The sequence below is a fragment of the Callorhinus ursinus genome, unplaced genomic scaffold (assembly GCF_003265705.2).
Source record: "Callorhinus ursinus isolate GAN/ISIS: 27379988/994484 unplaced genomic scaffold, GSC_fseal_2.0 scaffold17, whole genome shotgun sequence".
NCBI lineage: Eukaryota > Metazoa > Chordata > Mammalia > Carnivora > Otariidae > Callorhinus > Callorhinus ursinus.
In genome coordinates this window covers 24,101,540-24,128,675 of record NW_027397079.1, presented here as the reverse complement: position 1 = coordinate 24,128,675, position 27,136 = coordinate 24,101,540, and the positions used below count along the sequence as shown (strand labels likewise).

At 33.9% G+C, this 27,136-nt stretch overlaps 1 protein-coding gene across 1 annotated transcript in view; it reads right to left on the bottom strand.

Annotated features, from left to right (window-relative positions):
* SGCZ (sarcoglycan zeta) overlaps nucleotides 1-26,875 on the bottom strand; it is a 477,798-nt gene extending 450,923 nt beyond the window's left edge. Inside the window, exon 1 of the mRNA XM_025886299.2 lies at nucleotides 26,681-26,875. Within this exon, the coding sequence (XP_025742084.1) occupies nucleotides 26,681-26,875 (195 nt within the window). The remainder of the gene's footprint in view (nucleotides 1-26,680) is intronic.
* Nucleotides 26,876-27,136: the final 261 nt, after the last annotated feature.

Below are 27,136 nucleotides of genomic sequence, written 5' to 3'. Positions count from 1 at the left end.
ATCAAAAACTAATGATGTAATATATGGTGATTAACATAACAATAAAAAATTAAAAAAAAAACTCAAGCCATCTGGTCTTTTTTTTAATGGATTAAAATAGCCACTTTAAGAAAATTAAAAGTTTTTATCCATTAATTTCCAAATGAATATAGATAAAAAGATATCTATTAGACCAAATGCGACACTTTCTTGTCATTCTATATGTGCATAGCCTTTGACAGTAACTTCTTAGTATTGCCTAGGATGCGTGAGGTCTCTTCTTTGGTAATGGTCACTGACCTGTTTACACGATGCAGATGAAATCACTTGTTAATACAAAATGTGTTAAAATCTGATGAAATAAAGCTTTGAGTTTGAGAAATAAATATATGTTTTTTATAATTTTTTAATTTATATATATATATTTAAATGTCTAAGAATCCTAGCATCTGACTTTCTATCCCTAACTTTTCTTTCACTTTTTGAGCCCTCCCCCCAGAACAGGTAGAACTCTCTTTACCTTTTTCCTGTCCCCCAGAAATTTGTTATATTTCTTTTTCACCATATATTAGTATTGAAAGAACCAGTTAATAGCGGGCAATACATATCAGTTATTTCAAATGAGAAATCTAACATTAATTAGAATTTGAACATTTTCAACTGTGTCACTAAATAGTTCCATCATATAGGGTTTGTACAGAGAGATTAGTTACATAAGAAAAAATGTTTATGAATTCTAGATAGCTGTGATATTTTCTTTTTTTTTTTAAAGATTTTATTTATTTGACACAGAGAGACATAGCGAGAGAGGGAACACAAGCAGGGGGAGTGGGAGAGGGAGAAGCAGGCTTCCCGCCGAGCAGGGAGCCCGATGTGGGGCGCGATCCCAGGACCCTGGGATCATGACCTGAGCCGAAGGCAGATGCTTAACAACTGAGCCACCCAGGCGCCCCAGCTGTTATATTTTCTATGGAGGAGGGTAACAGGAAACCAAGCTATATTTCCTTGTCAGGAGGAAAGAATATGTAGAAATGAGCAGATAAAAATGTAGAGAGAACATACTTACAAGTGAAACTGTTTTGTATTTTTCCACCATATGCATTGTGAGGTGAGTCATAAATCTGCCTTCTGTATTCCTCTCCATTCTAAATGGTTCATGAGGGATACCCCTAAAAGTAATTAGGCTAACTACATGTCTTTTGTTGTAAGAGAACAATTTTAAAATGTTCCATCTTATACATATCTTCAAATACGAATTCTCCTTTGTTATAAGTTGTAACTATTAAAACATATCAGCTTGTCTCCTATCCCATGTTTGCATTTAGCATTTTTATTTATTTATAACTGTTTTTATCTGATTTCAGTGTGCATTTGAAGTAAAAAGGATTTATTGTGCACAATTTTGTGTGAAACTATGTTTAAATTTATATAAATATAAATACTAAGCAGATTTTGCCTTCAGGAATTCCATAGTCTAGTGGGAGAGAACAACTATTAACAGGTACATTCTACACAATAATATAAATGGAACAAGAGTGGAACTCTCTCAATTCCATAAGAGCATCAGGAAAGACATTTAACCCAACCTACGGAAGTGAAGAATGTAGCCCAAGGGGCTGGTGTCAGAGGAGAGGTTAGAAGGATGATTAACATTTTCCCCTTAGATATAACCCAGAAAGACCTTCCAGGAGGAGGTAAAAGCATTTGCCAGCAGCAGTCCATTACTAGAGCATAAAGTTTTGGATACTCAGTGGTGTGTGTGAGGCAGGAAAGTTATGCATGATCAGGTTATAAAAGATTTTGCATGCCTTGTTAAAGAGCCACTTAGACTTCCTCTATTAGGCAATGAGGAGTCTTTGAAATATTTTAAGACCTACCTAGTATACGTTTTAGATGTCATTTTCTGATTATAGTAGGAAGGGTAGATTTGAAGTGGGTCAATCAGAGAGTTATTTGAAGTACACGATTATTAATTTCATGTGTCAACTTGGCTAGGTCACAGTATCCAGATATTTGGTCAAACATTGTTCTGAACATTGCGTTGAAGATATTTTTAGATGAGATTGATATTTAAATTGCTAGACTTTAAGTAAAGCAGATTACTTTCCATAGTGTGGGTGGGCCTCATCCAGTCATTTAAAGGCCTTAAGAAAAAAATAGACTAGCTTCTTCTGAGGAAGAGGGCATTCGCCAGAGGACTGCCTTTGGACTTGGGCTGCAACACCAACCCCTCCCTAAGTGTCTAGCCTGATGGCTACCCTGAAGATTTTGTACCTGCCAGCCTCCACAATTGGCAGGGGGGGGGGCAATTCCCCTCTCTCTTTCTCTCTATACATATACATTGTATCGGTTCTCTTCCTCTGGAGATTCTGACTAATAAAAAGTAGTATAGGCGAGACCACTGTATATGTGCTCCATAAAATTAGGGAACTCTGAGACTGACAGGATTCTGTAAGCAATCAGTGAGTCTATCCTGCAGCTGTCATTTTATGTCAATCTGGAACTCAGAGGTGTCAGGTAGAGGTCCTTTGTTGTTGCTCTTGCTTTGATTTCAGAACAGAGGTGAACTATTGATGAGATCACCCAGGAAGAACATGAGTGAGAAAGGAAAAAGGTGAACATAAAAACCTGAGACAAAATTCAAGAAGCCTGACAGGAAGGGAGCCTATGAAGTAAACTATAAAGAACACAGAATACAGTGAAAGAAAACCAGGAGGGAATGTTACCAGTGTAACGCACAATGTTTTCTTTTCTTTTTTCTTCTTTTCTTTTCTCTTCTCTTTTTTCTTTTCTTTTCAAAGATTTTATTTATTTATTTTAGAGAGAGAGAGCACAAGCAAGGGAGAGGGTAGAGGGAGATGGACAAGCAAACTCCCATGCTGAGCGAAGAGCCCAACATGAGGCTTGACATCAGGCTCGATCCCAGGACCCTGTGATCATGACCTAAGCCGAAGTCAGACAACTGAGTCACCCAGGTGCCCCCTGTACAATGCTTTTCATTCAAACCCTGGCAACCAGGACTGTGACATACTTTAACACAGAAAAATTTTACATGACTAATATTTTTTTAATTCTAGTAAAGTAACAGCTTTCTTCTTTTTCCTCTGTTGAAATTCTCACAATTTTTTCTTTCAATTTGTAAATTGTTATCAGACTGTGTCTTAATGTTGATCCAGTTTCATTAGACCACCATGCACATTAATGTCTACTACGAAAAATCTTCTTGACTGAATATTATCATCCTATTATAAACTTTTATCTGCCTTTCCTCTCTTCACCCTGTTTCTTATTTGAAAAAATAATTATTTGTAGGCTGGATATCAGCTACATTATACTTATAAACCTTTCCTCTTTATCATTTTTATATATATCTTCCTTTAGCTCCCCGATATTTGGGGTTCTTTCCATGGTTTGCTCTCTGTCTCACTGATTTCATTTTTCTACCAACATATCTATATTATTTTGATGTTTCCAATGTGCCTCTATTTTCAGTTTCTATTTAGTTACTTTGTTTAATTTCATAACATTCTTATCTTGGTGATTGTTCATCTTATTTATTAGAAAATTCCTTTTGATTTTTTGAGAATAGTAAAAGTTTATAAGATATTCTTCTGTTTTATAACATAATTATATTATCTCATTAAAAGAATTCCTATCCTAATAGGTAGGAAAATACTCTTCCCTTATAAAATAAGATGTTGTCTGCCACATGTTGAGCTTTTGGGTTTTTCTCACCCAAGAACAAAGAGATATGTAGAGATGTCTAGACTGCTCTTGGTTGCTTTTTGTGCTTATTTAGATACCATTAACTCCACCCATCCACAGTGATACCAAAACACCAAGTAATGTCACTGTCCTCTGCTAGATATTGAAGAGATGCTTGCTCTTCTTTCTAGTACTATAGCCCTTATGTATATACCCCTTGTAATGCAGAGATCATCTTTGCCTCTTTCATTTGGTCCTCCCCAGGGGACAGAACATTACTGGAAAAATTCAGTAGTCTATAATAAGGAAAAAAGATAAAGCCCCTTTCATTTATTGATACCTTTTTAGGATACAATTGCACAAAACAAATTAAAATTTTGTAGAGATACTCGAACCCCAAAATTTTCTATCCTGCATCAATATTTAACCTTAAAAGTATAAAGGTGAGTTGTCTGTCCTGTCACTGAGAGCACTGTGGCTGTTTATAGACAGGTTCTCTTTCATGTTTCTAAGTTAGGGCAATATAGGAAGTAGAATGAAGATTCTATTAAACATAGTTGGTATTTCTGGCACATGGTTGTAAAAGCTCTTTTATCATCTCCATTAATTAGGACAATTACAGAAACTTTTGCAGGGTATTGGTTATGTTTTTATTTGCAATATTATTGGTTGTTACTATGGATTCTTTATTTGGTAATTTTCATGAGTATTTTTTTTTTTTTAATCTGGGGGCACCTGAATGGCTAGTCAGTTAGGGGTCTGCCTTCTGCTCAGGTCATGATCTCAGGGTTCTGGGATCAAGAACCCTGGGTCCCTGCTCAGCAGGGAGTCTGCTTCTCCCTCTCCTTCTGCCCTTCCCCTTGCTTGTGCTCTTGCTCTCTCTGTCAAATAAATAAATAAAATCTTTAAAAAGGTCTGGACAATAGTCATTGTTATATCTCTATGCTAAGGCTGTTTTTCTCATTTAACCATCAAAACATCCAATGAGTTATCCTTATTTTACAAATGAAGAAAAGCAGACTGACACATAGATGTTAAGTAACTTGTTCAAACTCATTCAACTAGAAAAGGAAAGAACTAGTGATTTAAAACAAAACTTAAGTCCAAGAATTGAGCTCTTACACATTATGCTGACTGGTTCTACTTTAACATGTCGATTCTGCTTGTAGATTTTATATTAAAACATTTGATATATGTATCATAATCATTCTAGATATGATTAAAATAAAGTTATACAATTTAAGAAAGCTTTTGTTTCTTGCTCCCAATCCTGTATTCACTTTGATTAGACACTGATTTCACACTTGCTATATTCAAACCCCTGGAAATTTATTCAAATATTCTTTCTCATCTTTTACTTGACTGTCAAAATTGGTATACATATAATTGCAGTCTGGACATTCTTAGGACTCTTTGTGTCTCTGTTGAATTCTTAAACCATACTGTACCCTTCACTAAAGCAATTGCTTAATGATGGGGTAAAAATAGAGTCTAGATCATTATCTTGGGAATATAATTAAAAATAGTTAACATACAAGCTACACTAGCATGAAAGTGTTGTGTAATGAGACCAAATCTGCATTTCTAGTTATCTTTGATGTCACTAACATGAATTTTTCAAGGACATATTTAGGTTTGATCATGGGACATACTCATTGGTAAAAAGTGAGAAATCACAGAACATACTTAGCCATTTTAGATAAGAAAATACTTAGCTAAGATGCAAATCCAAAATAATTTATAAAAATATGCAAGTATGGTAAATATTTCTCTAATTAGTTATTTCTTTAGTTTATATTAGAAATCAATGCTTAAAAATGCTATCAGTCTCCAACTCTTTCCTCTGATTATCCCCTTATTTATATACTTTCATTTTTCTACAAAATTCTGTGTCCTCTAATATTTCCCAACATACCTTTTTTTTAAGAGTTCATTTATTTCTTTTGAGAATGAGAGAGAAAGAGCAGGGAAGGGGCAGAAGGAGAGGGAGAGAGAGAATCTCAAGCAGACTCCATATTGAGCACAGAGCCCAATCTCACAACCCTGAGATCATGACCTGATCTGAAATAAAGAGTTAGATGCTTAACTGATGGAGCCACCAGGTGCCCCCCAACATACCTTTTTCAGTAATCTATTATCAATCCTCTCTAAAATCTCTGGTCACAAAATATGCCATTTTCATGTCATGTGCATTTCTCATTCCCTACTTTTCAGCCAATCTGAGAGGTAGCTTCACCTGTTTCCCAACAGATATATTTAGTTGGCAAGTAGGAATTCTGTTTATCTCTAATGGAAATTGTCCATTTATATTCAGTATTCAAGTGTTATACTAACCATAAATAGGTAAATACATTTGAATCCCATCTAATATTTTTACACTAATTATTTTCTACCTATACACCATAATGACAATTTTGATATATTCATCACTAATCCTATTAAAATTTGAACAAGACAAATTCTCTATTATTTTTCTAGAGAACTATATCCTTCAGCAAATTCTTAGGATTTTAAAAGTATGATTCTTTATAAGTAGTGAGTGTTGCACTCTTGTAAACAAGGTTAAACTATCGTTCAAGCACACCATCATAAGGAAAAACATGCTGTAAGTAGAAGTAAATCCTTAGCTTAATCACTGAGATGAAAATAATAGATTCTAAGTCCGGTATCTCAGAGAATTTTCCATAATATTTTTGTGGGAAATAAGAATGGTCTTACATCAAAAATAATGTATAGTGCTAATTAATAAATGAAGCTGTAAATTCATTAAAGAAAAAGATATTTCATATATGATTTTCAAAATGTCTCTTATTTAAAATAAACAAGGTATCTTAGATTTCAAATTTAATTTCATGAACTCTAGGAAATATGTTAGTGTCATTATCATAAATGCAAGCTTTTCCATTAGTTTTACATATTTATTTTAGAAAACAGCTCATAAATAATTTTAATGTTTTTTCAAAGAAAAATTTGAAAATTAATGAATGACTATTTTAGATTCATGAAATTGCCAATTAAGATAGTTGATCATTAATATTTAATACCAAAAATTTCACTTTCTATAATATTGTTTCAACTGATTTCAAGTGAATTCCCGAGACTGCTCTCCAATGGATTAATTTTTGTTATACTTTATGTATTTATTGAATTAATGAATCCATGGATAGGTATGTAATAAAGTGAAGGTAAATTTTAAAAATATAATTAGAATTATATGAAGCTAGAGGCTACAGAAAGTAAACACCTTTAAAATATTAACCATATCCAAAATAACAATGAGTATTTCCCATTCCCAATTTTGCTAATTTAATGAAATGTTTTACATTCAAAAATTATCGAACTCAATTTTATTAACACTCACTTTTCTTTGAGGGCTAAATTCTATTCAGGTTCTAATTTGCATAAAATAAGCATAAAAAGCAATGAAATTCAAAAAAGATTTAAGGCACTTAGAATTTAGAGTATACACATTATACACTGTGTTTCCCTTCCTTCCTCCGAAGCACAAACACTGGCCAGTTAGTCCCTGTGTTTTATTTGAGAGACCAAGTAAGAACAAAAGGTCAGAAAAGGTTCTGATTGGTGACAGTGTTAAATTCTTCTTGGAGTTTCAGAATTTAGACTTAGGTCACTGGTTAGAATGCAGTAGGATTGCTTAAAATACCTGATTTTGCAATAAATTAAAAGTGAGGGTGTTTTTCCCCTATTGTTTATGTGTTTGTTTACATATGTGAGTGTGACTGTGAGCACACACTGCTTGTGTACTACCAAGAGGCTCTCACAATTGTGCTAGAATTCAAGGCTAGATGATTTGCAATTACAAATTTTCTACCCAAATACAGAAAGCATCAGTGTTTTCATGAGCATTCTGAAAACTAATGTCTAATATATAATCTCCAATACCTTGAAGGAATGCAAAGAGTCATGGATATAAATTTTAGATTGAAAATTTCTGTATCTGTTTATAATTTTTTATAAAACAAAAGTTTTATAAAACAAAGTTTATCAACAAATATTTATAAAATAAATTAAGGCAACATGACTTGGATGATACTTCAGTTGGATATTCAACTGAATTATGTAACTTCTTTGAGAATCTAGTTCTATATAAATAATCAGAAACCTCAAAACCTTGTGCAGGTAAGGTATATATTTGATTCTAAATAAGAGTGTCAGTTGCCTTTGGTGGAAAGTTGCTATGATGCAGTTATTTTTTTCTAGAAAAAATGAGTATTTACATATTGGCTATAGGAAAAAATGAGAAATAATATGAATCACAAATTAACTTCTTTCAATAGACTATACAATTTACAAAATTAGAACCATATCATTATAGCTCATCTTATATCAAAGTAGATCTTTCCAAGAATAGACTTGCATCACAAAGACTTGAATTAAAGGGGTAGAGAAGAAATTTTGGGACAATATTCAATATGGAGAATGACAACAAATATAGGTCTAACTTTTTTATAACCTTTCTTTTTCAGGTGACATACAAATATCTAAACTGACAGGTCACTAGAAAATATTCAGAGTACATTTTCTTTATCTAAAAAATAAAGAATTCAGCCAATTATACTCTACATAGTCTCAACGAAATCATATAAATTGTTGTATTGAATTTATTTAAACAATATTAATGCCCCTGCAATAACTCAACTCATAATTTAGTGAAGAAATCAAGGAAGATGTGATTAAGGAAGACCTTCTGTACTGGGTATTATCAAAAGAGAAGGCTGGAGCTCTCTTAAGCACAGGAATTTGATTTTACTTGATTTTTTTAATGTCTCTCTATATATGTATATATACATATACATACACACATATACACATATATATATATAATGTTAATAGACCTTATTTTTATAGCAATTTTAGGTTCACAGTAAAATTAAATGCAAGGTACAGATTTCTATATACCCTCTGCCTCCACACATGCATAGCCTTCCCCTCATTATCAACATCCCAAACAGTGTGGTAAATTACAATTGATGAACATGTTTTAAGACGTCATTATCACCCAAAGTCCATGGCTGTTTGATTTTCTGATTGGTAGAACTCTGTAAGGCATTAGCAGTTTTTCTCTGCCTTCAATCTCAGTATTTTTCCATTTGGGGGAGACATTCAAAAATATTAAGCTGAATGAGTATGGAACTACTCAAGTACTAGGAGAATTAACAGTAGGAAATTTCATAGACCTTGAGATAAATGATCCCCAGGAAGAAATTTTCTTATCTACAATTTTAACGAAATAGGCTACAGTTATTTTTAGAAGAGAGGAAATCCAAATAAAAGTGTTTAGTTAATTAATAACTTGTTACCTTTCACTAATTTTACTGAAAATAAAATCACAATTGGAAAGCTATTTTGATGTAATAGCATATTGCATTTGCTACTTTAAAAATAATCTTTAGGGAGAATTGAATGTATATAGTTTGGCTTCATGAAGACAACTCTTCATGCAAAACACAGATTAAATTCCAAATAGGAATCTTGATTGGGTAGAATATACCAGAAAAGTAAGTGAAGGAGGCTGTCCATAGAGTAGCTGTGGTAGACTTATATAAGTTTTGCTATTTTATAACGTTTATACATTTATTTTGTGTTTAAGCAAAAGTAAAGAATATTCACAACAAAATCATCAAGCCAGGTTATTTTAATGAAACCGTCAATTGAGAACACAATGCTCCATTTTAAAATATTCACAGGTGCAAGAATCAGACCTGGTTAGTCGGAGGGAGAGTCAAGTAATTTCTTCATTAAGAAAAACATAACCAGGGTAGTCAAGTTTGCCTCCTTCTTACCCAATGGGAAAGTAGAGGTCATAAGTCTCTAGTTACTCAATTTATCCTGTTTCTTAGGACCAAATTCACTTTAATATAAAAAACCACTGAGGAGGAAAATTAAAATATTTCTTGATCTAATATTCAAGGGCTCATAATTAAAGATTAGATTCCCATATAGGTTTTTCTAGATCAGTAAGACTTTTCTGACTCACTTGATATTAATTTTAGTGGACAAATATCAGAACAAGAAAGTGTTGATCTAGAATCAGGTGTGTCTTTTGTAAAATATAGATTGATTTGATTTATTTTGTCAGGTATCAAAGTCTAGTTTAGCTCTAAAAAAAATGTTTCTTGGCTTTGAAAATTGAATACTTATTTCTGCGTTTTCTTAAGTAAAACAGAACAATTGGTATAGTACAATTTTTAAGTACTCATTATGTATTATCACATAAGGTTTTAAAAACATTTAAGTTTCCACTTATAACCCATATTTTTGTATTTAATTCCAGAAAAGAAAACAAAGTCATCTTATACCAAACATAGTGAATTCACTATGATTAACATAGATTTCCACTGACTATAAAATACATGTTCAGTGAAGAAAGATTACAAAAAAGAGTACAAGAAAAAAAAGACCTGTAAGAGTACTACTGATAATTACTATTTAATATTTTGCTTTTTACTTAATATCTTATGTAATTTTTGAGGCATACTGTAATACTGCATATATTATTTAAATGTCTTTTTCACTTGATGCTGTACCATAAATATTTATTCAAAATCATATTTTTTTTTAATTTTTTAAAACTTTTTATTTATTTATTCATGAGAGACAGAAAGAGAGAGAGAGAGAGAGGCAGAGGGAGAAGCAGGCTCCGAGACTCGATCCCAGGACCCTGGGATCATGACCCGAGCTGAAGGCAGATGCTTAACCATCTGCGCCAATCATATTATTTGAAAAATAATTTTAATAATTAATATTACATACATAAATTTATTATTATAGATTTAACTCCTCTTGTTTAGATCTTCATGTTGCTTCATATAAAAAGAAAATATACTTCTTTGACCATAATTTTTCTCCATATTTCTGATTCTTTTTAGGGTATATACCCCATGTTAAATTACTCTGAAGACCTGGAATTCTAAAGAATGATACAAATTTCAAGTAATTCTTTAGAAAGTAAAGAAAAATCCACTTTTATTGTCAAATATGGCTATGCAAACATTTTATATTGTCATTATTTTTTTTTTCAGAGAGGGTGAGGGCTGGGGGAGGGGTAGAGGGGAAGAGAGAGAGAGAGAATCTTAATCAGGTTCCACACCCAGCATGGAGCCCAGTGAGGCTCAGTCTCACAACCCTGAGATCATGACCTGTGCCAAAATCAAGAGTCAGACGTTTAACCAACTGAGCCTCTCAGGTGCCCCTATGTTACCATTACTTTTAATAAAACTTTAAATAACTATCTTCAAGTGGTAGGATATCAGGTGATCATACAAGTAAGAATATTTTATATTTGTTTCTAAATATACACATTCACATGTACATTATATTTAAGATATAAGATATGTTTAAGATATATTTATTTAAGATATATTTAAGATCTGTTTTGAAGTATCACTGTACTTAAAACTTGTATTACAGGAAAAACAAGAAAAGGTATGCTAATTTGGTAAGTTTGAAAATGGTATGTAAAACACTGACAACATTAAAAGCTTGCAAAGATGTGGAACAACAAGAATGTTCATTCATTGCTATTGGGAATACAAAATGGTACAGCCACTTTGGAAAATGATTTAATTTCTCACAAAATTAAACATACTCTCACCACTTGATCTAATAACCACTCTCCTTGGTATTTACCCAAAGGTATTAAAAACCCATATCCACTCAAAAATCTGCACACACGTTTACAGCAGCTTTATTCATGATTGCCAAAACCTGAAAGCAATCAAGAGCCCTTCAGTAGGTGAATATATAAGTGAATTGTGGTATATCCAGACAATTACTTACCACTAAAAAGAAACAGGCTATCAAGCCATGAAAAGACATGAGAAAGCTTGAATGCATGTTACTAAATAAAAGAAGCCAATCTAAAAAGGTGACAGACTGTATAATTCCAACTATATGACAGTCTAGAAAAGGAAAAACCCTGCAAACAGTACAAGCATCGGGGGTGGCCAGGTGTTAAGGGGACAGGAAGAATACATAAGTGGAGCACAGAGAATTTTTATGGCAGTGAAACTGATCCGTATGATACATATCATTACACGTTTGTCCAAACCCACAAAATGTAGAATACCAAGAGTCAACCCTAATGTAAACTATGGACTTTGAGTGATAATGATGTGTCAATGTTCGCTCATCAATAATAACAAATGAACCGCTCTGGTGGGGGATTTTCTTGGTGAGGGAGGCTGTGCATGGAGGGGGAAGGGGAAAAGGGTATATGGGAACTCTATATTTGCTGTGAACCTAAAACTGCTCTAAAAAATAAAGCCTGTTTAAAATCCTAAATTAAAAAAAAGAGATTTAACTGTTGTTTTAATCGCATTTCTTAGGATACTTTATTATTTTTTTTGCCACATACACTAATCACATTTATTCATCCTTTATATTAAAAATCTGGAAATTTTAAAATCAGGGTAATGCATGAACAGTTGCCCATTAACAACAACAAAGCATTATTTTTTTAGCATTGCACAAAATTTTATGATTTGCCAATCTTTTTTTAAAATTTTTTATTGTTATGTTAATCACCATACATTACATCATTAGTTCTTGATGTAGTGTTCCATGATTCATTGTTTGTGCATAACACTCAGTGCTCCACGCAGAATGTGCCCTCTTTAATACCCATCACCAGGCTAACCCATCCCCCCACTCTCCTCCCCTCTAGAACCCTCAGTTTTTCAGAGTCCATCGTCTCTCATGGTTCGTCTCCCCCTCCGATTTACTCCCCTTCGTCCTTCCCCTCCTGCTATCTTCTTCTTTTTTCTTAACATATGTAGCATTATTTGTTTCAGAAGTACAGATCTGTGATTCAACAGTCTTGCACAATTCACAGCGCTCACCATAGCACATACCCTCCCCAATGTCTATCACCCAGCCTCCCCATCCCTCCCACCCCCCACCACTCCAGCAACCCTCAGTTTGTTTCCTGAGATTAAGAATTCCTCATATCTGTGAGGTCATATGATACATGTCTTTCTCTGATTGACTTATTTCACTCAGCATAACACCCTCCAGTTCCATCCACGTCGTTGCAAATATGATCTGCCAATCTTTTATATCTTAGGGTACTACTGAAGTGGAATCTATTCATCCTATGAATCTTGACTGCCTTGTGATTTTCTTTAGCTAATGGAATGCGCAGATATGAACATTGATAACCAACCAGTTTTGCACCTTAGATGTCTAGGAGTCTTGCATATATCCACACTCTTCCTTGGAACTTCTAACCTATTTAAAAATGGCTAATGTACTGGAGGATGAAAGAAAGACATGTGATCCAATTGCCCAGTCAATAGTAAATGACCGTCAAATACAAAAATGAGGCATCTTAACCCAGTCAGCTACAAGATGACCAGACAGCTTGCTACATATCTATAAAGAAGCCCGGCCAACATCAAATGATGGAACTGTCCATTCAATCCTCAGATTTCTGAGTTAAATGAATGTTTATTATTTTAAGCTACTGGGATTTTTGTCTGTTACATGTTATTCTTGTGGCAATAGATCACTGATATAACATTGTACCTCTTTAAAATGCCTATAAATGTATAAAGAATTGAGCATGCCTATAATTTCTTAGAAGAAAACAGTTCTCATGTAAGGGACCACTTATTATTTGTACAGGTAACAGAAAAAAGTATAGAAAGTACCATTATTCTGTAATTTTATTATAATTAATATACTATGAATATAATGAATCAAAAGAAAAAATATAGCAACAGACGGTAAGTTAACAGACATTAAACTAATAACCTTATCCCATTCCAAAATTAAGTAGAAAATATTCAATTTCATGGCCCTATAAAATGCATGAGGACTTATGAACTTATTAAATTATTGTCAAATAGTAGAATATTGCCTACATAGAAAAATGTTCTTTTGGCTAGAATGGCTTGTAAATAATATCAACAGCTGAATGATTCCTGAGTGGGTGGAACACATTTGACCTCCTGTGTTAGACAAACAAATACTCAAATATCAACTCAGTCACTTTTTAGTTACCTGAAATTGGGCAGCATTTTCTCTTTAAAAACAGAGATAAAATATGTATCTCGTAGGAATGTTATATTATATAACGTCATATACAATACCTTACAGCTGCATGAATATTTTCCCTTTTCCTTCTTTACTAATACCAATCTATTTTTTTGAGTACCTAAGTATTCACATATTTTAAATAAATTTATAAGAGCTTTTCTAGAAATCTGAACATTTTATTTTATTCTATTTTCTTTTTTTTTATTCTATTTTCAAGGTACTAACTAGAGCTTCTAGAGAACTATAAAGTTAATATTGCTTTTAAGTCATCAATCAGAGATGAAGCATATTAGAAAAAAGTAAAGTAGGTTAATTGAAAAATAGAATTCAATTTACAAAATTGTAATTTACCATGAGCTAGTACAAAATGCATATTATAGAGGAGATATACACTATATAGTGGATATAGAGTGGAGATATTTTAAACAGTTTAAGCAGTTTGTATTGCTTTTTAGTATCATATTTTGGAGACTAATGAACACCAAAAATAAATACTTCTTTTGGTAATGCACACACACATACATGTGTATGTGGGTGAAATCTGTATTTAAATGTTATACTTCCCTCCCTAAAACTGGCATCATGAGATAAACTTGGTCAGTTTATATGAAACTTTTAACAAATGCACAGTCCTTCTGCAGTTTAATTTAACTCAAACCCTAGGTCAAAAAGGAATAAAGGGGATATCAGTGGTAACAAAGAGGTATTTCAAATCTCTAAAACCAAGAAATATACAAAAATTATGGATGCAAAAATATGTGAATTGCAAGAAAACAGGTATTTTACTTTCTAATGACATTCAGTTACAGAATTTATAAGACACACTGAAGTACAGTTGAACAGATCTGGAGATATTTGATGGACCATCACTCAAACTTTGGGAAAAATGCAATTGGCTACCAGGCTGATAGTCATCATCTGATATAAATAGCTTCCAATTATTTGCAAGAGCACTTGAATGGTGAATTTCCACAAGTATTTAAAACAAAATATTAAAACTATTTATTTAGCAAACTAAATGTATTATATTAGTACTATTTATCTATTATGTAGTATCAATATATATTTGGTCTGGGGATAAGTTTACAAACCAGCAAATAGAAGATCTACAGTGATATTATTTAAATTAATAAACCCATATGAATTCTTACCCAATAAGATTACTTTTATGAAAATAATATTTTCTTTGTTTGGAAACAACAAATATGATATCTCAAGTATGCTTTTGAAAAGCAAATGTTTACTTTTTTTTTACAATAGCAAAATAGCAAAACATTACCCCTTAAGATAATTATACTTACTTCATTTTTACTTAAGATCATCCCCAAATTTCCCACTAAAATAGTCAAATTACACAAACTATATGCTATTTTCTGTGAGAATAAGTACACATATGAAACATATTACCTTAAGTTCAATTTGATCCAACATATTTGGTGTTCTGGCTATTCAATCACCCACATGGGTGAGTGATTTTATCTTTCTGGACTTCCATTTTCTCTATGTACAATTAGGGCACTGAACTAAAGTCCTTTCCAGCTCTCTATAATATACAATTTATTAAACATATAAACTAATAAGTCTATACTTCTCTTTTTATTCAATAACTAATTTTCTTTTTTTAAGATTTTATTTATTTATTTGACAGAGAGAGAGAACACAAGTAGGCAGAGGGGCAGGCAGAGGGAGAGGGAGAAGCAGACTCCCCGCTGAGCAGGGAGCCCGATGCGGGGCTCAATCCCAGGACCCTAGGATCATGACCTGAGTCGAAGGCAGACGCTTAACGTACTGAGCCACCCAGGCGCCCCTCAATAACTAATTTTCTTAATTCTTTGTTTTCCCCTACAAAATATCTAGTATTCTAGCGTACTTCATTTTGCATGTGATAGCTATGATTTATGATTTATCTTATGTCACTGTTTTTGTAGTTTATTTCAGTAAAAAGAACTACTACTTGGTACTTGTTTGAACTTGGATAAAAATGACTAAATTTTTCTTTATAAAGTCAGGGAAAGAAAATGTACTGCTGGGCTAAGACTAAGCATGAAAGATTCCATCTGAGAGGAACAATTTGTCAGAAAATTATGAGGAGGTACAAACAGAGGGTTATAATAGAAACAGTCTTGCAACATTAACTGTATCATTCACTCTCATCAATTCTGTAATAAATCCACACACCACACCGAAGGGCAGTGCAGGCCAGATGGTTCTCCAGCAGGCAGGCTCCCACTGATGGCACTTCTCCTCAGGGTGACCACAGTGCCACAGAAGGTACTGCCCCATCATGGCACCATGATTCATGCACGGAGGAATTAACTGGGAAAATGGCAATGGCATCCCAGAAAGGTGCACAAGAGCTATAATCCTAAATCACCTTCAGAGTGGTCTCTTCATGGCCAATTACTTAACTCCTCAGCAAAATATAGTTTAACCAGAGCAAAGACTGGAACACAGGCATAAAAATGCCTTTATGAAAACCATTGTCTCTTTTATAAAGATACCATTAATAAGCACCATTGCTCTACCCAGAAATTAAACCTATTGCTCACTCTGCCAAAATGAAAAGTGCAGTCATGTTCAGAACTTACAGAGAAGTTTTTACTGTTCTAATTATGGACTATGAAAGATTAGGTATGTTTCCCCATTAAACTAATAGTTTAGAGAACTGAGGTATCTTTTGTCCAACAAATTCAAAATGTAATTAAAAATCAGTGATGTCATAGTTATATATTTAATAGTGTATGAATGCACTGAGGTAGACAGGTAAGTAAATTATTTAATGAAGAATACTGAACTAATTTAATTTTAATTTTGATAACATTAATGCAATGAAAAGTAGTGAAAAGAACGTGGAGTTTAAAATTGTATAGCCTATGCTTCTAACCTTGCTCATCAGTGTGACCTTGGGAAGTTCATCTAATTTCCCTAAGCCTCTGTGTCTTTCACTGCCAAAGGGGATAATATTTACTTTGCAGTGTTGTGAAATTCATTAAGGACTGGTCTACATAGCACATAATCTTGTTGATACAAACTACATATTAAATAAATATGGGCTCCCTGGCATCTTAAACTTCATCCTCATATGTAAAGATTATAATTCGGGATGTTATAAAAATAATTCAGAATACAGTATCTCAATCAGATAATAATTTAAAACTCTGAACATTAAAGAAACTCAGGACATTTAGGATTAAGAACAGACATCCCTCTCTAACCAGTTAGTGTTAATTGTATTTTTCCAACTTGTTCAAAAAGGAGATCAGTTATCTCTGCCAAATGAGCCTCTCTTTCAGACAGGCCAGTAGGGTCAATTTCAGGTAATGCAGCTTTAGAACAAAAAAAAAGGAATAGTTTGAGGTCATCAAAATAGTTATGATGATTGAGCTGAACAGTTCCTCTTAGAAGTTTTAAATATACTTTTCTATATTTCAGCATTAAATTATAATTTCAAAAGAAATCTTTATTACCTTTTGATCATCCGAAGGAAATAAGACATTTTCTCTGATAAAATGTATCAAATGACTTTAACATCTAATAATGCAGGGAAATAGTGTTTATCATATACAGCCGACACCAATTGAGTGCTTATATTTTAACTGCTTTTATAGGAGTTAACTCACTTAATACTTTTAACATCTCCGTGGGTCAGCACCACTGACCATTTTACAGATGACAATACTGGAGTTAGAAGGCTAAGGAACTCACACAAGGTCATCCTGCCAAGCAGCAGTGATGGAGCCAGAATGTGAACCAGTGTGGCTCAAAAGCTCATGCTCTTAGCCTTTATTCATATCATTAGCATGAATAAGATTATAAACACCCTGTCATTGATTTACTATTTATTTATTAATACACATGGATTCAAGATCCTTTTATCATTCTAGGACAATTTTATTTTTTAAATTTTTTTAAAAAAATTAAAGATTTTATTTATTTATTTATTTATTTATTTATTTATTTAAGAGAGAGAGTATGAGCAGTCGGGGGAGGGGGGAGAAGAGTGAGAGGGACAAGCAAACTTAGCACTAAGTGCAGAGCCCGACATGGGGCTCCATCTCATGACACTGAGATCACGACCTGAGCCGGTCAAGAGGCGGATACTTAACCTATTGAGCCACCCAGGCACCCCTGACCGTTTTAGACTTAACTTTAATAGAATCAAGTTAATTCATATGATGTCTGGAATAACTGTGAAGTTGGAGCAACAGAAAATGAGTAAGGGTAATGATAGCAAACCCTGGGAGAGCGGTTAGGATATGCCAGGCATTTCTGAAGAACTGTCATTATTTTAATTGTTTTCATGTCTACAATAATCTGATAAAAAAATAATGTTGTACCCATTTGACAGAGTAAGAAACTAAGTCACAGTTTAAATAACTTGCCAAAGGTGATATAGCTAATAAGTGCCAAAAGCAGAGTCTGGACCCAAAGTTCATTCTTTTAACCACTGCTTGATGGATGATGAGCAGTGTCTTTGCAGTACCAGCAGTCTAAGGAGATTTTGCCATTAACACCAATTTTTTATGGGAAAATACCTCACTAGCAGATAATAGAGACTCAAGTTTTGTTTTTTTTTCCCTAGTAATATAACATTTATGAATAAAAAAGAATTCATTTTATGGTCTTACATTGTTGCATATAAAAAATTGTATGTGAGAGACTACGGACTCTGAGAAGCAAACTGAGGGTTCTAGAGGAGAGACGGTGGGGGGGAGGGGTTAGCCTGGTGATGGGTATTAAGGAGGGCACGTATTGAATGGAGCACTGGGTGTTACACGCAAACAATGAATCATGGAACGCTACATCAAAAACTAATGGTGTACCGTATGGTGATTAACATAACATAATAAAATAAAATAAATTGTATGTGGGTTTTGAGAAGAATGAATGTTTACTAGAAGGAACATAAGGTTCAGTTTTAATTAATTTTTTAAGCATCTGATTTTGAACCCATGTTTTATAACAATTCTGTGAGAAATGCAAATAACAAAACTCACATCCCTACTTTTGCCCTCGTGGGCCACTTGAAAAATAATATTCCCTTCTTCTACTTCCTGCTGTTATTGATCCCTTTCCTCTTTCTTTCAGTAACTGGAGTTTAGATTAAAATTAGTGGACATTGATTTTGTTTGTTTTGCTTATGACCTTTTTTTTAATCAAAGCAAATACAGCAAATCAAAAATACCCCTAGACATGACACCAAACTGAATCAACAAATGTCTCTAGAAAATCTTAATATTCCATTGACTTCAACTGTTAAATGAAAGGCATTTGGGGAAGTTATGTGTGACTATGGTGAGCAGGCTGAGGCTTCTCAGCAGCAGGTGCCCTCCCAAAAGAGGCTGGAAGTCAGGAAACACACAGTGATTGTGTCTCAGGTCTGATTAGGGATTGTAAACAAGTGATGGAGCAAAAGTTCTGGGATTTGGTAGTCATTTACCAGTAACTGCCAGCTTATGGAACCTCTTAATTACCAATAGATCTTGTCTCAAAAGATGAAGTAGGAGAGTACAGAAAAAGAGTATTTTTACATAAAATCTAAGTGTTCTTTTTTTCCACAAAAAAGAAAAGACCAGTATTTTACTGTTGTCATTACTGAGGGAGCCAGTCAGACCTAGTAACTGGAGCTTCAAAGGACACTACTTTCATTGAAAAACCATCTTACTTAGAGCTTTGGGATTCTGGGAGAAAGTGTGCTCTGCTTGTCTTCCTGTCGGGGGAAGCTGGTCACTAGAAGCTGAAAGATGTGGAAGGACTTGAGGAATGCCACTCTCCTAATGGGGAAGGGTGAGATGCCAGCTAAAGAAAAGACTGCAACACAAAACAGAAATCAACTGGAATCTGAAGCAGTTTTACAGAGAGAACAAATGGAAACATTAAGACATTAAATACTCAAAATGAATCTAGACTTTTTAAAATTACAAAAAGTCAACCAAAAATGATGTATCACCACCCAGTATGTTCCTGGCCATGCTACCAAGATAAATAAAACAATAAAACCAGCTCTGCTCCTTGAGGAATTCCCACATTAATGGGACTGAAGTAGGTAAGCTGAAGGGACTCCCTTTTGGAAAGGTTCCATCTCTGCTGTTTTTCTGCTAAGCCCCATTTACTCATGTTCCATATTTTGCCTCTGAATAAGCCAAAGAAGCTATGTTCCCACATGAAGGGTGAAGTAAAAAGAGTTAATTATTCTCTGAGTTTTGTCCTAGGCCCCAAACACCTGAGAACACCTAAGAAGAGCCATAACCAAAACCTGTTCCAGGACATTAGCTTCAAAGAAACCTGGGCTGATGCTGGCATCGATACCCCTACCTTTGGTAATTTATGGAATAACACCTACTCACCTGACACTTGCATTTGATTGGAACCTACGGTGCATCTCTAGAGGAACTGGTACCCTAGACCCATTCTTAACATAAACTCCCAGCCCCAAGCAATGGCAGAGACTCATTCTTCTCTTCTTCTTTAGTCTCCCAGACTATTTTCTACCTGTCACTCATGCTATTTAATAAACTGTTTTCACATTCTTCAGCTCACATTTGATTGCTATTCTGCGTGAAGCCAAGGACCTCTTGTCTGGTCCTGTGGGACCCTCCCCTGGTTTCTTGGACCCAGCCTGCCTGTATCAGGACAGGGGGAACATTGGTGGAAGAGAAGAATCTATACCTAGATGAACCATAATTATATATCTAATCCAACATAGTATGTACTATCACAGAGATAAGATATATGAATGAAAATAGATAGAGGAATAAATCTGTCAGAAAGGGACACCTAAACAAACCAATAAATAAAAGGGATCTTCATCAGATAGGTGGGTTTCAGATTTGTGGCTTAAAAAGTAGCAATTTGGTTTAGCTGGCAATTCTCTATAAGAGGTAAGGTGAACAAAAGAAACCCTTACATGTTGCTGGAGGCAATATATAATGATTCAATCACTTTGGGGAAAAATTATATTAAAAGTCAAAATTCATAGACATACACTCTAGACCTAAAACCTAAAGAAATTCCTGTACATGACCAACTACAATTATCAATATATACAAGAATGTTCACAGGATCACTGTGAGAGCAAATTAAACAACAACCAAAAACACTGAAAACAACTCAAAAGGAGGATTTATAAATTAAACAAATAAGATGTGTTCTTTCAGTGAAACTTACAGCAGTAAATACATTGCAGTTACACACATTAACAGAGATAAATCTCGCAAACATATTGTTGAGCTAAAACACTATACTGTTTGAGGTTTATACACACATATATACACATTAAACTAAATAAAAGCAGGAAAAATATTTAGGATTATAATTCTTTCTAGATAGGAATTTATTTTTCCAGCTGTGTGATGATGAAACAGGTGCTCATTTTATTGTTTATTATTGTTATTGCTATTATTATTACTGATTCAAATATATATGTATATCCTTTTGTAGGATAAAATATTTCATAATAAACTGAAGTGTTAATAATGGCAATTCTCTGTACTACTGATATGGGTAATCAAGATTGGCCCTTCTTCCCTAAAATGTGTTAGGGCTTAAATGCAGGGGCTACTGGGAATTATGAAACTTGGTGTGCGGAACACAAAACTACTTTTTCAATGTAGAAGTTAATAAATACCACTGCACAGTCCATGGAAACCTATCAGGTGCTTATGAAACCTTAAATACCTTAAAACCAGAGAGAGAGGATAAGGGGAAGTCTTTTTATCAATTCTTCCCAGCTCAAGGCAGGCCTTTGGAAAGACAAATCATAGGGAAATGAAGAGTTTAACTAGCTTTCAATGAAGATATATTAAAGATGGATATTTATTTCATGAATACATATTAAAAGCTAAGTATCTGTCAGGCACTGTCCTCTGCCTTGGGGATACAGCAATGGAAAAAGAGTCAAAACCTCTGAGCCCTGTAGAGCTTATATTCTATCTGTGGGGAAGAAAACCAAATAATAAACAAAGTCATGTAAAGAGAAACAATCTGTGATGAACATGCTGAGAAGAAAAAAGTAATGAGACATCAACAAAACATGTTTTTTTCATATTTAAGCTTCCTATTTATCCTGTATATGTCCATAGATTTGAAAAACAAATAAAATGCATTTGCTATGGGGACACAGCTTCGATAAATATAAGAACTGGCTAGCTATATAGAGATGGAAAAGTTTATTCCAACCTAATGGTCCCTTTAAGGGGGAAATGAAGAAAACTGTGGAGTAACAAGTTTGGTGATGGGCACACTGACAAATAACAGCATACTGCAAATGTACTTTAGTCATCTTAGGTAAATCGATAATGGCTATGGATAATATGCCACTGGGTTAATGATGAAGATAAAGAAAAAGAATAATCATACGAGTGAGATGGGAATATGTGATACATCATTTACCAAGGTATTAGAGCACAAGATTGAAGATTTAGCAAATATATTATTTCATATTCCCCCAAAATTATCTTTTAAAATTTGTAGCATTAAAAACATTGAAAACAGGGGCGCCTGGGTGGCTCAGATGGTTAAGCGACTGCTTTCAGCTCAGGTCATGATCCCAGGGTCCTGGGATCGAGCCCCACATCGGGCTCCTGGCTCGGCGGGGAGCCTGCTTCTCCCTCTCCCCTGCTCATGCTCTCTCTCTCTCTGTATCTCTGTGTCTCAAATGAATAAATAAAATCTTAAAAAAAATAAGAAAACAGAAAACTGAATACAGTGATACATGTACTCCCTCTTAACTTTAGAAAGGTACACTAAAAGAAAAAAAATATGAAAAAGATATATCAAGGACTCTCTAGCCAACAGCAATAAGCAGAAATATATCTTAAAAAGGTTGATAGTCTTGGAAACATATAATGATAATAATATAATACAGATAATATTTGAAATGAAGGTGAATGGCAGCTAAAGAAGCAAAGTGGCTGCATAAGAATAATAGAAATATGGAATATTTATCTATATAGAATATATATCCTTGATGTGAAAATGTGTGTAAGTGTATGTCTGTGTATATTGTATGCATATTTGTATATGTATATATACACATGTATATTTGTGTATGTATATATATGTGTGTGTGTGTGTGCATGTGTGTATTAGAACAAATTGTAGCCTTGATAAAATAATAAATTCATGTCAATTTGAAAGAATTCAACTAGCATCCCATGATTGGAGTTATATACAGAGAGACTGCAACAAAATAGCAAGATGTTAAACAGCAATACAACTCTCCAGCGATTTAATGGGATGGTTTGCTTATCCAAAGGAGGGTTTCAGCAGATGCTGAGTGACCAAATGGAAAGACTATCATAGAGTGACCTCTGACAGTATGTGGATGGCTGAACTAAATATTTCCAGTTCCTTTTTATTCCTAAAAGACTCTCATATTCAATCCACTTCTTGTGGGATCTCCTTTCAGCCAACCTTCGTCCCACTGATCATATAAGTCTCTAAGAATTTTGTTTTCCAATTTGTTCAACTGATTATTTCAATATTTACCATATCTAGATACTCATGACTTCTCAGTGTCAACATTCATGACTTTCCTCTCCCTCTTTGCTTAATAAATGGCATTTATTTTTCCATCCTTCTTTTGTTGGCTAGTTAACATTGCTAATCAAATGAAGTTGCAGTTGATGCTACCAATATTTACTTGGTACTCTTGCGATTAAAACGAATACTTTATTATTACATTAATTTTCAATTTTCAAATATAGAACTAACTTACTTAGGATGAATACTTGGCCCAAAAAAAGAATATCACCTTAGCAGAATGCCTAGATTCAACAGATCTGCTAGATTAGCCCATTTATATTGAACCACAGAGCTATTATGCCAACCAACAACCACCACCACCAACAACAAAAACACCACCAACAACAACCAAAACACGTAATTGGGTTATACTGATCTTGAGAGAATAGAGTTTCACAACCTCTTTCTTCAATTCATTCCTACACTTACTAACACTCATAGACTGGAAATTGTGGTGTATATCTGTCCTAAGCCTTTCACCCTATAGTATAAACTAATTTCCTTTTTCTTGATTCTCTGCACCTGGGTATCCAATAGCTGTGTGATTTTATTTTCCACAAAATAAAAAGCAGAATAAGGTCATATCAACCACACAGATCATGTATAATACTAGTCATAATGATGGACTTCAAGAAGCATCATAAAACCAGTTGGCAGCTACCCTTGCTGTGCTAAAAACAAAATATTTTGATAACAGTAATGTTCCCAGTTTGCTGAAATAAAAGATGTTAACAGCCTCATATTTCCATGGACTGGATGGAAACAGTTATAATGAAAGAGAAATACATTTTGTATAAATCAATAATACTCCCCAAACAATTTATACATCATTTACTACTTCTTATGATAGTATGGCGAATGGTTTCTGGTATTCACTGTAGAGATAGATGCAATCATAATGCACCAGTGAAAACATAAAATTGATTTCGTTACTGCTCTAATGTAAGAGGATTACAAATTATTTCACACTTTTCAAATTCATACAACTTAATCTGGTGTGTGGTATTCAGAACTGCTAAACTCAGCAACTATTTAATTCAGAATTTCTCTGAGCAATTATGAATTACTGCATTGAAATGGAGATTATACAACCTTACAAAGATTATCTTGACACAATAATTACTTCATCTTTCCATTTATTTCACTTACATACAAATAGCTTACATGGCTAAAGAATAACCTTCTATTTTTTGATTATTAAAAAGTAACATGATTAAAAAAAAGAAAGATATCCTCAAAATTAAAGAAATAAACACCAAAACTCTTATGGAAATAAACTCCTTTTCATTATCCCCAGGAATATGTTGACATTTACATTTTGGCCAGCTGAGGTTCAAATTAGATAGCTCCATAGGTGACAGAAACCCTGAGGCCTGCATGGATCCTGAGGACAAAGGTGATTGTTTCAATTATTTCCCTTCAATTGGCTTATCCAGCCTTGACCTCAGCATGAGGCAAGGTATTGGGAGCCCAATGCATGCAGGTATGTAATTATGCATTTAAGTTCATCTTCTTAATTAATTTAAATATGCTTGAGAAACTTATAGGGCTTGAATCTGAAAATTTCCATGGCCTGGTCACTGGAGAGAATCAAGGCTCCTGAAGTGAGAGAGTTGATCACAACTTTCATGAGCTTTAGAAAGAAGCTCTTCGGTAGAGATAATCAAATGCTTGAAATTTCAAATCTTGGAGAAAATTATACTCTTTATCTCTTTCACAGTGATTTTTGTTTGTTTTGTTTTGTTAAGAAAAATGAGGTTGAAAAAGTTGCTGTCAGCAACTGCTAATTTGGCTGATAGTCAAAAACATATAAAAGAATCTTCAGCCCCTAATATGTGGTAAATGAATCATTAATGAAGCCCAGACATTAGTAAGGGAAGGTAGGAACAGAGCTCAGAACTAAAAGACTAGGAGTGGAATTAATGTAATCTGTGCCAAGACATTATCAATGGAGGGGGGGAGGAGCACTGAGCCGACTCTTAGGACAAAAGAATGGTTCAGATGTATTACTAGGGTGTCTCTTAAAGCAATAATTTGCCTACTAGCGCCCAACTCCACCTCTAGCCACCCACACACAGACTCACAAACCTTGATCAGTGACCCTGAACACATATCCAAGGCTAAGGATATAGTTATTTTCTCTAATCCTGGAACATAATGAGTTCTGCTCAACTTTTCTTTGTCTTTCATTTCTTTTGTGATGAATACCCTTCAAAATTTGCACTGTATCAGAGAAACGGAGTCCTTGCTCAGCTCATTTTTCCTCCATGAGCATATCCTCTTCTATCATGATTTGCACAGTTATAGTTTTTCCTCTCAGGAAGGTAGGCCACTGGCTCTCCCAGGGTCCTTCTGCACACAACCCAAGTGCCCTCCATAATGGACAGATGCTGGGCTCATTTTCCTTTTGAGATTCCTTGTCAAGTTAGAATTGCATGCTAGTGAATTCAGAAAGAAACTACCCTTGCTAAATCAATACACAGCAAAGTTAAAAAAAAAAAATGCAGCCCAATATACAAAGATCAGTGAAGTTAAACAGCCAGCTTCACACTTGCCCCTGAGGATGCAGAGTTCTAAAGAATAATAGCACTATGGTCAGCAAGTGTAAGACACCTGCCTGAATGTGAAGATGTCTGAGGTGTTTAAGCAAAGGCAGAAAGTTTTAAAGGCAGAGGAGAGAAATTTAAGAATTTAGCCAGGAAATATGAAGTGAGCTAAACGAAACTTTGCTGATGCAGCTAATTTTTTTCCAGATAAGTCAGACTCATAGCTTTATTGTACACATTCAATAAATTAAAGCAAAATTCATCAATGAGCCATATAATTATTTTGCTATTAAATTATCACTTTTCATGAAAGAGTGATTTAATTTCTGATGTATCTTATATTTACCATGTCAGTGCTCCATATGGTGACAATTATAGACATTGGTCCATGTGGCCCACGAGAAAGTCCAGGGTTTCGATTTGATCATGCAGTATGTTACACAGAAAGCATACAGAGGGAGGTAGATACTCTATGTAAAGTATTTTAAAGGTACCCATGATATCTAATATTAATTTTTACATAAAATATCATCTCTAAAAATATAGACTTGTTTTCTAGATTACCAGGTTTAGCAAGCAATAGTTCATACATATACATTAAATTTTTCTAACTTGCTAATGAATCAGTATCTGGTACTATATCATGATCTCAATTTCCCACACTTAAAGGACAGGTAGTAATATCATATGTGTGTCATGGATACATATTGAATGCAGTCTTAAAATAATATATGACAGTCTTTGGAATTTCAAGACACAACCTTGTAAAGCTTAAGATAAATGAGTTTCATTTAAAAAATAGAAATAACAGTGCTGTATCATCTTTGAACCAAAAGCAGTAGATAAAAAGTCATGGTGGTACTTACCACAGTGAAATTCATCACTTTCAATATCCATATTGTCATGGCTAAGTTAACTATCATGGTAACCAACAGCAGAAGGACAAAGAAGTATAAGCACCTCTTTCGCCATCCATAAATCCCCACTGGGTAAAGTTGTGCATTCTCAGCCCTTGGCAGGTTGTTCTGTTGTGTTGCTAGTATATATTGTTCTCGCGTCATCTGAAAAAAAAAAAAAGAAAGAAAAGAAAAGAAAGAAGCATTCAAAACTAAAACTGATGATTTTTTTTAAAATCAAAAGACACAATACACCTACGAATAATGCATAATGAGTGTTCAAAGAATTATTCCTGTATAATTAAAATTAAATTAAAATTGATTAAAATCTCACAAAGCCCCTCACATCACATCATCAGTGCTGCTTTTTAGAGCTGTTTAACTAACTATAATATTTTTAGGATGTATATTATTTTCAGTCCGATT